Source organism: Carcharodon carcharias, chromosome 2 (assembly GCF_017639515.1).
Source record: "Carcharodon carcharias isolate sCarCar2 chromosome 2, sCarCar2.pri, whole genome shotgun sequence".
NCBI lineage: Eukaryota > Metazoa > Chordata > Chondrichthyes > Lamniformes > Lamnidae > Carcharodon > Carcharodon carcharias.
This window is the reverse complement of record NC_054468.1, coordinates 193171872-193186623: the sequence shown is the minus strand read 5'-3', so window position 1 is coordinate 193186623 and position 14752 is coordinate 193171872. Positions and strand designations below refer to the sequence as shown.

General features: G+C 38.6%; 1 protein-coding gene across 11 annotated transcripts in view; it reads right to left on the bottom strand.

Moving 5' to 3' along the window:
* Positions 1-813: 813 nt before the first annotated feature.
* mark1 (MAP/microtubule affinity-regulating kinase 1) overlaps positions 814-14752 on the bottom strand; it is a 203446-nt gene continuing 189507 nt past the window's right edge. For 10 of the 11 annotated variants that reach the window (XM_041215932.1, XM_041215967.1, XM_041215941.1 and 7 more), the window contains 2 exons: positions 12877-12921; positions 814-2528 (listed from right to left, as the gene is read on the bottom strand). In XM_041215932.1, coding sequence (XP_041071866.1) covers positions 2174-2528; positions 12877-12921 — 400 coding nt within the window. In that variant the 3' untranslated portion in view covers positions 814-2173. The remainder of the gene's footprint in view (positions 2529-12876; positions 12922-14752) is intronic. The other variant, XM_041215950.1, reaches the window with a different exon arrangement.

The window sequence follows — 14752 nt, the reverse complement described above, 5'->3', positions numbered from 1 at the left end:
TAGCAGCAGGTTGACTGAGGCATGGATGAAGATCAGCAATATTACAGAGGAGATGGTATTGGCGACGGAGAGGATAAGGGGTCAGAAGCTCAACTCAACTCAAGCAAGGTTGCTAACAGTCTGGCTCAGCCTCAGATAGTTTTAAAAAAATAGGAGTGGAATTTCCTATGACTAATAGGAGCTAGAACGTGGAGTAAGAAATATATTGATGTATGGTTTTTTTTTAGCCATCCTGATGTTAGTAACAAGGAGACAGCCTCTTTAACTGGGGATCATAAATTATTTCACACATCAGTAAATGTTTTCAAAGCAAACATGAATTTTTGTAACTTAAAATAAGATCTGTTGTATAATAAATAACACAGATGACAAAACTCCACATTACCTGTTAAAAAGGAAAACGATTCCTGCTCTCAATTCTTTTTGTTCTTTCAGGATAGTTGTAGCATGACCTGCAAATGTTGTTGTACTACAAAACTTTCGGCTCCTCATGGCCACATTATATTAGAATGGTGTGTTTTACGTCTTCATGTCACATCTGTTGCTTACAGCTATAATTTGCTTATGCTGTTCGTATCAAAGGGGTAGAATATTTCTTTGAGAACATTTTCACATTTTGGTACAAATATATTTTCCACTTTTGTACAGTAAAACAAGTTGTAAAAAAAGTAAACTAGCATAAACAAAGTAACAAGAATTGTAAAAGTTATAAAAGAACAGATTTATGCTATTTTACACTGAAATCAAATGATCTGAAAAACTATTTCCTCTAAAGGGTTAAAAAAATGAAATAAAGCTTATGCCATATTCAGATCATTTCAAGTTTGTTTTAATATTGTGCACCAGTGAAACTGTACTCATGTACCTTGCACTGACCTCCTCTCAATTAACATCAAGGGGGAGGGGCAAGTACAACTTTCCAAGCATCTTCTAAGGCAACAAAATCAACGTCATTCTGAAACACAACCGCCAAAGGAAAGAAGCTACATCACAGAATATTTACAATCCAAAGCTTCAATCATATGCTGCTGTATGTTTATGCAACCATACAAAGATTTAGTTCACCTTCTGATAATCAGGGTTCCAGATCTGATCACAGCATGTACATTGACAGATTTTGATTATTTTTCTAAATCTCCACAAGAGTGCAGGCAGGGTCAAATGCTAATATTACAATAATTACAACATAAAATACAATTGCACAATTAACCTACATGGTTAATTTGGTACAAAACAAGTATTAAATGTACCAGTACTAGTGGTTTTACATAGTACATTACTAGTCATAAAGGAAAAAAACTCCTTTAATTGGTGAAGGCCTAATAATTAAAATGCTGCACATTACAGGTATATTGTCCTGGAATAAATACAAGAAATCTGGTAAACTATTCAGCACAGGTGATTACAGTGGGATAGGAAATCATACAACCACTTAACATGTGAGCATTACCAATTTATTATACAAGTTGGAAAATGAACTTGATAGATACTTGTAAGCTCCATACAGCACTAAAAGGAAAAAAAAAAGAGCCATCTTCCTCAAAGATGAATGTCAATTCCTGAGACAATTTTCCCAAAAGCTGTTTTGTGCTATTAATGAAAATATTATAGTATGGAGGGAAGAGCACTGGGTGCCTAGGCAACACATCTGAAAGATCATAATGGCTTTTTTTGGTGGATTCAGGGAAAGGGAAGATTTAATTCCAATAACAATGAAGCCAAAAATCGTATCTAACATCCAGAGATGTAGTTGGTGTTAAAGAACTTCAAAAGCTCAAATACACTTCTTGGAACATTAATATGGGCATTTCTGTACATAAATCAGGACACAGCTATACAATACCTGGAGATGTTAGGTATTACTCTTTATTGTACAACTATATGAACATAAGCTGTGACAATGCTCAATATACTTACCTGTACATGTGGAAATAAGATCACAATTCTTTAAAGCTAATTCACAATAAGCCATACAGACCTGGGTTTTACAATTTAGAATCACAATGTATATAACCTTATTGCGACGGAAATTTCTAACCGTTTAATTTATTTGGGTATGAGGAAGTGGGGTCAGTGGTCAAACTCACGCACATTAGCAATAATACCAGTACATTCAAGAGTGAACTGTACATCACACAAAAAACTTCCCTGATCCCGTAATTACAGTTTCTCTTTACAACTTCAGCTCATTTGCAATTTTGGATGCAATGTTCTTGAATGCTATAGATGTCCCAGATATTCGCTTAAAGCGCACACCATTTAGAGACAACCGTGGTAACTTGCAGACCTCCATTTCCCACTGGACCAAGTTGTCCTGCCGAGCGTCCCCATGAACACAGAACAAGAGGAACCTTTCTCTTTGCTCATAGTCACAGTTATTGGCGTCCAGCACCTTTCGGATCTCTCGCATCATATCATTGGGATCCATTGAACTAGTGGTCTTCATGCTCCATGTGAACCTCAAAGACCTTGGTTTTGCATCTTTGTAGTCATCCCTTTCTCTATCCTTTGCGTCTCCTGACACACTTCTGAAAATAGAGAAAGACCATGCAGTCATTCAAGAATATTATAGAAACTACATTTAGGTTCTCGATCTCTATTTGCAACCATGACATCCGTCATATTTCAAAATTCATTTGTTATTCTAAATACAATGCAAATCTTTGAAACTATTTTGGATCCTTAATTAGGTAAATTTGCAGCATCTACATTAAGGATAAAACTATCAGCATTTTCTAACAAAAACACCAAGTGTTAATTTGAAGAATGCCCAGCTAATATAATGCTGATTGTGTTTTTGTTTGTTCCTCCCCAGTTCACACTGAACCATTGAAATTGAGACTTGAACAAAAGTATTAAATGGTGCTGCAGTGTAGCTTTTGATAGATTAGATGGTGCAATTAACATTTGAGCTAGCTCCACAACTTGCAGATGTTTCAATCATTTTGAAATATAGTACTACTATTGGTGGACTTTGCTATGGACAAGGAAGTTTAAAGACAAATTTAAGTTTGTCTAAGGACACACTTCTATAGCACATCTAGAAGATTATACAAATTAATTTTGCACTCCAGATACAGTAGACTGACACTGGAAACAAATGAGTGAAAATAGATTAGTTTCACTGAAGCTTTGTATTTCAACTACTGGCAGCCATTTCTCAAATTAACTTTTAAAACAGTAGTTAGTAATTTTGTTCTAATCATTAATTTAGGTAATAGATAATTTTAATGGCTTCCAGCTTCAGAACATATAGCATATAAGACAAATCAATGACCAAAAATAAAATTGCTTCGTTCTTCATGTGATTTTCTACCTCCTACCCAAAATTCTCTGTAGCTCACCCAAGTAATCCTTCCTGGGAAGGCAGGTGTGCAAAATGTATAAACACTCTGGAGCTGTGAAATATTGATCTTGCGTGATCCTCAGTCAGGAACAGTGTAATTGCCTTCATATGAATTCCTAGGCCACAAAAGCCAAAGATTCATCTAGCTCACCTACTTCTACCAACTGGATAAGTTGAATTATACTACGATAGTGGAGGTATTGACTAATCACTCTCTATTATTCCACAACAGATCCAGAAATAAGGTGAGGGCATCTCCAGTAATGGGGAACTTTGGGAATTATAGGCCCTAAGTCACTTTTATCCACCCAAGCCAACTACAATTACCATGTCATATCTCAAATTACTCATTTGCTGTATGCCAAAATGTTATTCTTTGGAAGAAAATCTAATTTCCATTTCTTAGTATTGAAACAGCTTTGCATTGTGAAAATGATTGTCTAACAACATGAAAAAGAGTGTGGATGCAAGTCTAGCATATGTTAGACTAAGTCCCACAAAGGGTTGACTGTAATAGTCTGAGATGTCTATTCATACCGTCTACTTGTATGATCTAAGAGTCTAGGAGAAAGCAGCATGGAAAGAAGCGAGCGTAAGGGAGTGTTCTCACAACTGTAAATATGTTACAATAAAGTTGCAGCTAGCAGACTTCAGGAGTTACTGAAACCACTCCAACCCACAACACAATAATTTACCTACCAGAGAGGGAGAGAGACAATAATACATGGTAGCAACTGGTAAAAAGATGATGATAGAAAAATCTCTACTTCTACTGAAGAGTTTTGAGAAAGTTGCAGGCCTATCAGCTAAATCAGGTTGAAGTGTGGCCAAAGTGGTATAGGAGATGTGTTTGAATTTGCACCACATCAGGTCATGCAGCTAAGCCAGACTGTGAGCAGGCCACAACACTTTTGTACACAATGGGCGACTGCGCGGACTTACATTACCTTGGGTACGCATGATGGTAAAGCAGCATATGTCAAAACCACTGATGCATTGGAGCATATGTCAATCTCCGCAAGAACACGTAGAATGCACAAAGTTTAATAAATGTACCCAGAGACATGGGGAAAAACATTGACGCATTTATTAATGATCTGTACCGATTAGCAGAAGACTAAGTACAATAATCTGAAAGAGAAGCTAATTTATGACAGAATAGTTGTTGGATTAGTGGATGATGCATTATCAGGTAATTTGCAGTCCCGAGATGATTTGACACTTGCAAAGGCTATTCAGTTAAGTAGATAAGCCAAGATCAGGAGGCAAAACTGATCAGTAGTCAGAGGAGAGAGAGAGAGAGAGACAGCCCAAATCCCAAAGTACCAGGGCCAATTGAATTCGTCAGACATAAAAAAGCGGAAATAAAGAGATGGGGAGATATGCATCAAGAAAAGCAATTAATGGCACAGCCCAGGCTAGCTGTTGCTGGTGTGGAAAAGAAAGGCATGGGTGTGGGAATTGTCCCACCAAAGATGTGCAATGCCATTGGTGCAAAAAGATGGGGCCTTTTCCGGGAGTCTGTCATAGAAGAAAAAACAAGCAGAACACTCAAAAAAAAATTAAGTTTTAAAAGGAAACTGTCCATGAAGTTGAAGATTTACAAGACATTGAGATACCCTCCTTAGAAGAGATTAAATAAATAAGCAGGAAGTACTGGAGTGCAGAAATCCTGGCAGAAAGTCACAGGACACATTTTGAATTAGATACTGGAGCAGTTCTTTCCGATACTGAAACATGCTTAAACAAGAGAGTTCTTCAACCGTCCTACAAAAAGCTACATGGACCAGGGGAACAGACCTGAAGGTTCTGGGAGAATTAACAGCCACTTTAGAGCACAGAGAGAAAGTAATTACCAAAGTACTGTATGCAATTCAAGATCAGAATGGTTCACTTTAAAGTAGAAAGGCATGTATGGAATTGAATCTAATCCACAGAAAAGAAGAAATAAAGAATGGTCAAGGTCAATTAGGAGACTTCAAAGCAGAATTCTCAAAAGGTATTTACAGGATTGGGAGAGCTAAAAACAACATATCGTATAACAATAAGCCTAGAAGTGACACAATATGCTTATATACACCTAGAAAGCTTCTACATTCCTTTACTTTCAAATGCAAAGAAAGAGATTGTCTCAATGGTAAGACAAGGGGCAAGATTTTCCACTTGGTGTGCGGGCGCGCGCCCGAGTATGCAATAACCCGTGATAACATTGGGTGAGCGTCCCGATGTCATCGTGCACTCCCGCGATATTTCGGTTGGCGGGCGCGCATGAGAGTTGGCAGTGCACCCGCCGACAATTAAGAGGCCTATTAAGGCTATTAAAGTTTCAATTAACTGTCATTTTTCATTGCCTGTCCAACATTATGGTTGGCAGGTGGGCGAATCGGTCAAGCAGTCTTTGGATTTTTTAGGAAACCTCATCCATGGGTGGGATGAGGTTTCTGAAATTAATTTAAAAAAATGTTTTGACATAATTTTTATTACGTTTCTGTTCATGTGAGTCCTATGCGGGGATTTTTTTCCGATTTTCAGAATCTTTATTTTTAATTTTAAAATTCTTCAGCTCTGAGCCAGGTCCCTGCCTTCAGGGAGCATTCAGTGTGTGCTCCCCTGTGTATGCACAGGCTTTTGCGCTCACCCTCCTCCTGCCCCCAACCCAGCAGCGCTGAGCTTCTCAGCGCCTTTCACAATGGCTGGTCGTTAATTGGCCAGCGGTCAGGGGCTGATCCGGGGCTGAAGGCCGTTTGCTGGCTACTCCTGGGCCCGCCTGCCCAATGATGACCTGAAAATCCTGCCCAAGCAGTCATTTCACCCATAAACGAGTCAACGAGTTGGTGCTCAGGGATGGTACCGGTTCCGAAGCCAAACGGTTCCATAAGAATATGTGTTGATCTCACACAAACTCAATAAAGCTGTGAAAAGAGAAGTCCATCCAATGGTTTCGGCAGATGAAAGTTTAGCTAACTTAGGGGAGAGCTCAATATTCTTTAACTTAATTGTTAACATGGGATTTTGGCAAATATCACTGGAAGAGGAGTCCAAGCTTCTCAACTTTCATAAGACAATTTGGAAGATTCTATTTTAACAGGTTATCCTTTGGAATAACATCAACACCACACCTCTTTGAAAAAACAATGTCAAATCCTTTAGAGAGTTTACATGGAGTTGTTTGCCACATGACAACGTCTTGATTCGTGGGTCCACTCAAGCTGAGCATCAAATGAGAGCGAGTGCGTTATGATCGGGATGGGAGGAGTGCAGAGTTTAGCTAGCCCTGCTACTCCACAGGTTGCACCTTTTCAATTGCTTCCTTTTCAATTACTGCATACCTCTTCTCTGTGTCTGCTAATGAACATGATGCATAATAGACAGGCCTGCATTTTCCACCTCTTTGTACCTGATAAAGCACTTACCAAAATGGTCAGTGATTTATCTTTGCTACTGTTGGACCCAAAATAAAAAATACTTTAATCAGGCTTCTTCCAATAAACTCAATGATTGATTTGTTTTAAAAATAAGTTTCATTTTATAATAAGTTGCAAGATCTGGTTAACGCATAATTTGTAACCTGGAAGTGTAACTATTTATCCCTCTTAAAATTCCCCAACACACACACACACACAAAGAACAAACAGGTAGGGTCTCTGCAGAGATAGACAGTTGAAGAAAAGACTTTTTAAAACAAAGGATAAAGTTTGCAGGGTTTTGGCGCTGTCAATCTGGAGCTCTCTCATGTGAAGACAGATGGCTAGTCCTAGTAAATGCCTGGAGGTTCTCACCAATGGAGCTTTGGCATGGAGGAAAATAGAGCCAGATGAATCCTTCTTGTCTCAGCCTCTCTGGTTTCCAAAGAGAGCCGAGTTCCACTGAGATGAGGATTCCTAGCTGGACTCTGATAACCACTCTGTTTCAGGCAAGGAGAGTGTAAGCTGAGCAGCTTCACTTTCTCATTTCATTCCCAACTAAGTTAAGGAAAAAGTTCAAAACATAAAGCTCCTCTGTCAGGTGATTTCTAGTAAATCACCAGGCCTTTGCCTTTAAGCAGTTTTTTCCCCATCAATTAAAGTAATTGCAGTCCAAATAGCAAATGGTTCTCCACACCAAGTTTTATGCAGGTCAGGTGACTTTTTGGAAAAAGCATGCTTGCTCATAGTCTAGCATGAACTTATGATCAAACAAGTGTCCAACTAATGCAATGTCTTTTCAAATTTTAAAAGAAAATACAGTTCTTGAAGATATGTTTTCCAACAAGAGCAATGCTGAGAAGACTAAAGGAGGAGCATTGACACTCAATAGTAAGTGCAAATTTTCACAGCCAACAATCAGGTAACTTGGTCACATAGCAAGTGCCTCGGGAACAAAGGTGATCCGCTGAAGACCAGAGTCATAAAAGAATTTACAGCTCCAAGGAACATTACGGACTTACAAAAGTTCATGGGAATGTCGAATCAAGTGGCAAAATTTCTAAAATATTTAACAGAGCTAAACGAGTCGCCACGTCAGTTATGCCAAGACAACAAGTGGTGTTGGGAAAGGGCACATCAGAAAACATTCAAAAAAATCTAAGAGAGATTGATGTCATCATTAGCACCTATGATCTGGAATTACCTACAAAATAGCAGTAGACGCATACTCTAGGATTGGGCGCAGTGCTTTATCAGGTACAAAGAGGTGGAAAATGCAGGCCTGTCTATTATGCATCATGTTCATTAGCAGACACAGAGAAGAGGTATGCAGTAATTGAAAAGGAAGCATTAGCAGCCACGTGGGCATGTGAGAAATTTGCTGACTACGTCTTAGGACTTTACGATAGAAACAGTTCATAAATCCTTAGTCACACTCTTGAATTTGAAGGAGCTTCCAGTGATGCCACCAATTGTTCAAAGGTCTAAATTAAGATTGGTTTGATACTCGTACAGCATATGTTCAAAGTAAACAACAAAGCACAACAGACACATTATCACGCATTGAAACAAAGAATGCAGAAAACTGTGATAATGAATTTGTGGAAGTAGTTGAGGAGTTTGATATAATGACAGTCCAGGCATTAGTGGCAACTGCACAAATGTTGAGTGAAATCAAAGACACTCAAAAATCACATGAGGAATGTAAACAGATCAGAGCATGTTGCATTAGATGGCCAACATATATACACAAAATCCTATTTTGAGACCATATTTCAAGCAAAGAGCACATCTGACATTGATAGATGACTTACTGGTATAGAATGATAGAATAGTAATCCCAAGTACATTGAGACTTGAGATCTTATAATGCCTACATCAAGGTCATTTAGATATTCCCAAGTGCAGAGCCGGAGCATTGTATTCAGTTTGGTGGCCGGGTCTCTCAAAGTCATTGGAAGAAATTATATCCTGATGTATCACATGTACAATTCACAGGGCAAGAACATTATAAGATCTTTGACAGGGAGAACAGGTCTAGATCAGAGATCAATTGAGATTTAGAAAAATAACCATCTTAGTTACAGTGGGACTTACATTGTCCAGAAAGAACAGGGCGCAGTAAGAAGAAACAGAAGAGCTTTGATTGCAATCGAGCAATAGAGTGAAAATCAGAGACCAGAGGGGTCACAGTCATCAGAAATGAAAGAAGACATTGAAATAGGTAACCACGGACCAGCTACTAGTTTGAATTTTGTTTGATAGTGTCCAGAGAGCCAAGAGCAGAATGAGAAGGCCTTATTCCCTACAAAGAAGAGCAGAGCAGGGTACAGTAGACTAGTGAAGTCACTACAATGCCTGTTGGGGTAAGAGAAGTTGGGAACCTCAAGAAATGGAGGAAGGAGAGAGAAGAAACAAGAAGAGGAGAACATGGAGAGAGAAAGAAAAATGACATTTATTGAAGAGAGCAAAGAGAGGCCACATTTCCTACAAGACTTCATAACATTGAAATGTTCAGGATGACTAGGAGAGTGAAACATTGGGGAACGTCAGAGAACGTTGAAGTCTGAGCAGCTACTTGGGGCGGGGGGGTGGGGGGGAGGAATGCAGTATGATGGACTATGTTACACTAAATCCCACAAAGCATTAACTGTAATAGTCTGTGAAGAGATCTATACTCATGTAGTCCAAGAGTCTGGGAGAAAGCTTCATGGAAAAAAGTGAGTTTAAGGGAATGTTTTCATAACTGTAAATATGTTACAATAAAGTTAGAGTGTTTACAGCTGGCAGTCTTTGAAAGTTATTGATTCAAATCCAACCCAACACCACAATAACATACCTGCCAGAGAGAGAGAAAGAGAGAGACACTTCACAGTTTCATTGTTGCATTTTTGGGTTTCCAAAGTTAAGTGGCATGTCAAGACTATAAACCATATAATTAACTGATCCTTATGACAAGAATTATAAGTCCTAAATGACTGAGGAGAGATTAATTTGCATTGTAAAACCAGCAGTAAACTTCAATGGAAAGGCTCACAGTGAGGTTGAAATTTTTTCGGTTTTGTTGAGGCAAATGGCAGAGTGGCGCAAATCGTCCAACAGTCTGTGGAGAATCAGAATTCATAGCATACTCTTTCACCATAAATTTCTGGACTTTTAAGAAACTGTTAATGGAGGGCACCATAAACTTGCCATTACTTTTCCAGTAGTTTCTGCAACAAAGTAATTATTGCATCTCCAAACTATAAAAGGTTTTGTGGAACAACACAGGTCATATTTTATAGATTGATGTTTCCATCCTCCAATCGTATTTTAGCTACATGTGCAGACGCAGAATCTTGCATTGGAATTAAGTAAATCTTCCTACATTTCCTCAAGACCAATCATAAGGTAACATTTTAAATTCAGGCAATGAATGAATCATTTATCAAATTCCTCTGGTCAGAAAGGAGAAATCCTGAATTTTTAGTCAAAATGAACTGTAGCCTAATCCAATTACTCCAAACTTGTGAAAACTAGTAACAGTTCTCATTAGGGAATCGATTTTATTGAAGCTTGAGCTCATGCAATGACAAAAATAAAGTTTCTCCTGAGACAAAGGTTAACATTTTGTTGCAATGAGAGGTCTGCAATAAGAGTTATAAAACGTTGAGCAGGATACTATAAACCTGAACAATAAATTAGAGAGATAATGCAAACTGCATGGCTAAGATTCAATATGTGGCCTATAGAATTTATGAAACTGGGGACAGCAAGATAAAATTTGACATTGTAATGGGAGTACAAGCTCACATCATTTATCTCAAATTTTGAAGGAGTCTTGAGCATTGTTTTACACTTCAATTGAGGACCCCCTTGAGTATTAAGCTGCTGCTGTACTTTACACTGCATTGTTCCCATCTTTTAAAATTTTTTTTTATTCTTTTCATTGGATGTGGGTGTCACTGGGAAGGTTGGCATTTGTTGCCCATCCCTACTTGCCCTTAGACTGAGTGGCTTGCTAGGCCATTTCAGAGGGCAGCCAACCACATTGCTGTGGGTCTGGAGTCACATGTAGGCCAGATCGGGTAAAGATGGCAGATTTCCTTCCCCAAAGGACATTATTGAACCAGATGGGTTTTTACAACATTCGATGCTTGTCATCATGGTTACCATTTTAATTGCATATTTATTAGTTGAATTTAAATTCCACCAGCTATCATGGTGGGATTTGAACCCATGTCCCCAGAACTGTAGGGTTTACTAGTCCAGTGACATTACCACTACGCCACCACCTCCCCATCTGAGCTGAAATAAACCTATTTATCTGCACAAAAATACAGCAAGCTCCTAAATTAACTGCAACATTTTGAAGCATAACTAGTAACTTGCTAGTTTAGATATTTAACAGTCATTCAACTGTTTGGGACTGTACTCATCCAGTTGTAGCCAGAGAATCATCTCCAATGGCTTCTCTCCCCCCACTACCCCCGCCTCCCGCACCATGACCTCTGGTGTTCCCCAAGGAACTATCCTTGTCCTCTTTCTATTTTCCAAATATATGCTGCCCCTTGGTGATATTATTCGAACACAAGTCACATTCCACATGCACGTTGGTGGCTCCCAGCTCTACCTCACCACTGCCTTTCCTGACCCATTCACTGTTTCTAAATTATCTGACTGCTTGTCTGGCATCCAGTACTGGATGAGCAGAAATTTCCTCTACCTAAATATTGGAAATACTGTAGTATAAGAGTCTGGCACATAAAGGATTAACGTGGGACTGAGTACAGTACCGGCCACACAGTGATGTTAGAAAACACAAGACCCACACCTAGGGGTCAGTGTAGTGTTGGACAGAGCTGTGGGTGGAAGCAAGCATGGAGTCAGCTCCTAGCTTGGGCCTTGTCAGTATCTATGTATATAGTTTCTAGTAGTTAATAAATACTCTCTGTTGAAATACCCAAGACTAAGAACACCTTATAAAATCTACTGATCAATGCCCAACAACTTACAACAAAGACCAGAGCCATTTTCTTCAATCCATGCTTGAATCTCCATCTCCTAGCCACTGACTTCATCCCTCTCCCATGCCTGAGGCTGAACCATAATTTGCAACCTTGGTGTCATATTTGACCCGAGATGCATTTTCAACCACATTTCCATGCCACCACCTATTTCCACCTCCATAACATAGCCCAACTCCACCCCTGCCTCAGCACATCTACTGCTGAAACCGTCATGTTACCTCAAGGCTTGACCATTCCAATGCAATCCTGGCCAGCCTCCCATTTTTATCTTTCATAAACTAGGGGTCATCCAAAACTCTGCTGTCTGCATTTTAACTTTCACCAAGTCCCATTTACACATAACCCATGTGCTCGCTGACCTGCATTGGCTCCAGGTTAAACAATGCCTCTATTTAAAAATTCTCATTTATATTTTCAAATAGCCTTGCCCCTTCCTATCTCTGTTACCTCCTTCATCCCTACAACCCTCCAAGATACTTGTGCTTCCTCAATTTTAATTGCAGTCATGCCTTCAGCTACCAAGACCCTCAGCTCCAGAATTTCCTCCCTAAACTCCTCTGTCTTTCTTTCTTCTCTAAGACACCTCCTACCACTTAAACCTACCACTTTGACCAAGCTTTTGGTCATTTGCCCCAATACCTCCTCATATGGCTTGGTGCCAAATTTTGTATGGTATGGTTCCTGTGAAGTGCCTTGGACATTTTACTACATGAAAGATGTTACATAAATACGAACAGTGGTTGTTGGTGGTGGTAATGGAGGATAGGCAAAGTGAACAAGACCTATGTTTTCATCCTTAAAATTCCATCGTTTATCTTTAATGTGTTTGAACAGCACATTGCTTTTGTACATTCATGCTCAAATCTAAGCATTATATTTTAACAAATATTCCATTAATATACTGAAAATAGTGTTTTTTTTAGATTGATAAAGCAGTTTCTATAAAATAAAGTGCAAAGCAAACATTTGCCAGTTTGGTGGGCGAGTGGGGGAGAACAGCTGAATGATACATTTTCTCTTAAGCTCTGCTACCTTACACCAATTTCTGTACCCTTTAAAGTTTCAACAACCATAGTAATGCACACAAATAGAGTCAATATTAGCAGTGGCACCTCACCTTGCAGTGTCAGCTCTGCCACTGCCTTCACCTTCACTTGGGCCCCTCAAAAGCAATCAGAATTAAGGTTCAGTGCAAATAGAGGAAACAAGATAACAAGTTAGAAATATGAAAAATGAAGGAGAGAGCCTAGATCTTCATTAAATGACACCAAAAAAGCAATACAACCTTAAAGATACACAACATGGACAGAATCAATGGCTGAGTAACATTACAGGTTCTTTAAGACTTCAGTGTTATCAATCTTCATTTTGTAAGTAAGTTCAAAATAAGTCTAGTAAAAACCAAGTGACAATCAAAATTATATATCCAGTGTTTCTATTTAACACTAATTTGATCATTTAACAGGCAGTTTAATTTTGGTTTTCATGGGTTAAAAAGAAACCACAAGTAAAATACATTTTTCTGCAGAAACACAAATGCATTATAAACAGAAAAAGCCAATATCCTGCTTGGGGGGCCTTACTGTAACTTCTGTTAAAACATTTATTACGTATTAGTGACACATGGCAGATCTGAATTTTCTCAGTGAACTGTTGCAGTCACAAAAGGCATTAGTTTCCCCCTCTCTCCCCCCAAAAGTGAAATTGAAACACAACAGGTATGTTACATTTATGCATTGTGTCTTTTCCACCTATGAGAGTTAAATATAGAAACAATACTCACTTAATGAGTCAAGGCAGTTGCAATTTCTCAAGTACAATGCACAGCTAGTACTCCTTACCTCCACATTCTTCATTTATTACCATTCTTGGCCTCACCTTTTCTAATTTAAAATTGAATTTTAACATTTCCTCCATTGCTAAAATGGTTTCCAACAAATTGAGTTCCCCTTTTATGCCAAATACCTCTCTTTCCCCATTCTTCAGCTCAAATGCAAAACTCAAATTCATCCAAGACTTGGGTACTACTCCATTGTTAAACCGAATCTTCAAATGTCTTTCTGGCTTTTTTTCGTCTTGAAGTCCAAGTTAGCTGAAAAGTGGTTCGTCTCTTGCTTCAAGGTTCAAACCCTTTTCTTCAATTGCAACTTTTTTATTTTATTCATCCTACTAGTTATTGCTGCTGCAAACTTTTCAAATTCTTAAATGCGAAATAATTCTTCCTTAGCTCTGCATTCAAGTCAAAACTCGTCAAGTTATCTACTATTCTAATTTCATTTACTCCAGGTCCTCAAAGCTTGGAACTGCACGGCCCCCAATTTTCCCCTTAACAATATCCAGATTTTTACAACACAAACCTGACAGCACCAAACCACTACCTCTTCATTTACCTTATATTAAGCTGAGTATTTTCAACCTGAGTGATGCCCTGCACCAGCTGCTCCAGGCTTTGACCATGGGTTTTTTAAAAAATCACTTATTACTTGAAAGTATTATTTTCGCTCTGATACTGAATCATTATCAGTCCAGTGTGATGCCATAGCTCTTGATATTCTGGCATTGACTGCCTTACCTAGTAAAACACTATATTTTTAAAGTACAGATATCAAAAAGACTACTACAAAGGCAGAACAGGAATTCTCGCATTTGTTTCATTTAAAAAAAGTATACTAGATAAATGCTAAAAACAGCAATAAATTGAGTTATACAGAGTTCTTAACTGTACATGTAAAGTTTCTGTTTTTAACAATGAGCTAGCCTGTGTACTGTCTCCATGTTCTGGAACAACCTGAAGTCAATTTCTTGAAATTTCATTCGACAAAAACACTAAACAGAGCAGACGATTATCTCAGTATTCTTGTCAATATTCCTTCCTAAACCCGTGCCAAAAAGGTACAGATTAACTGTTCTTTCATAGTACCTTCTGGGCATTTCTGGAGCAGGATGCTTGCACTTTGCAGCTAAAAACCAGACGCTGCACTCCAAAATCAACT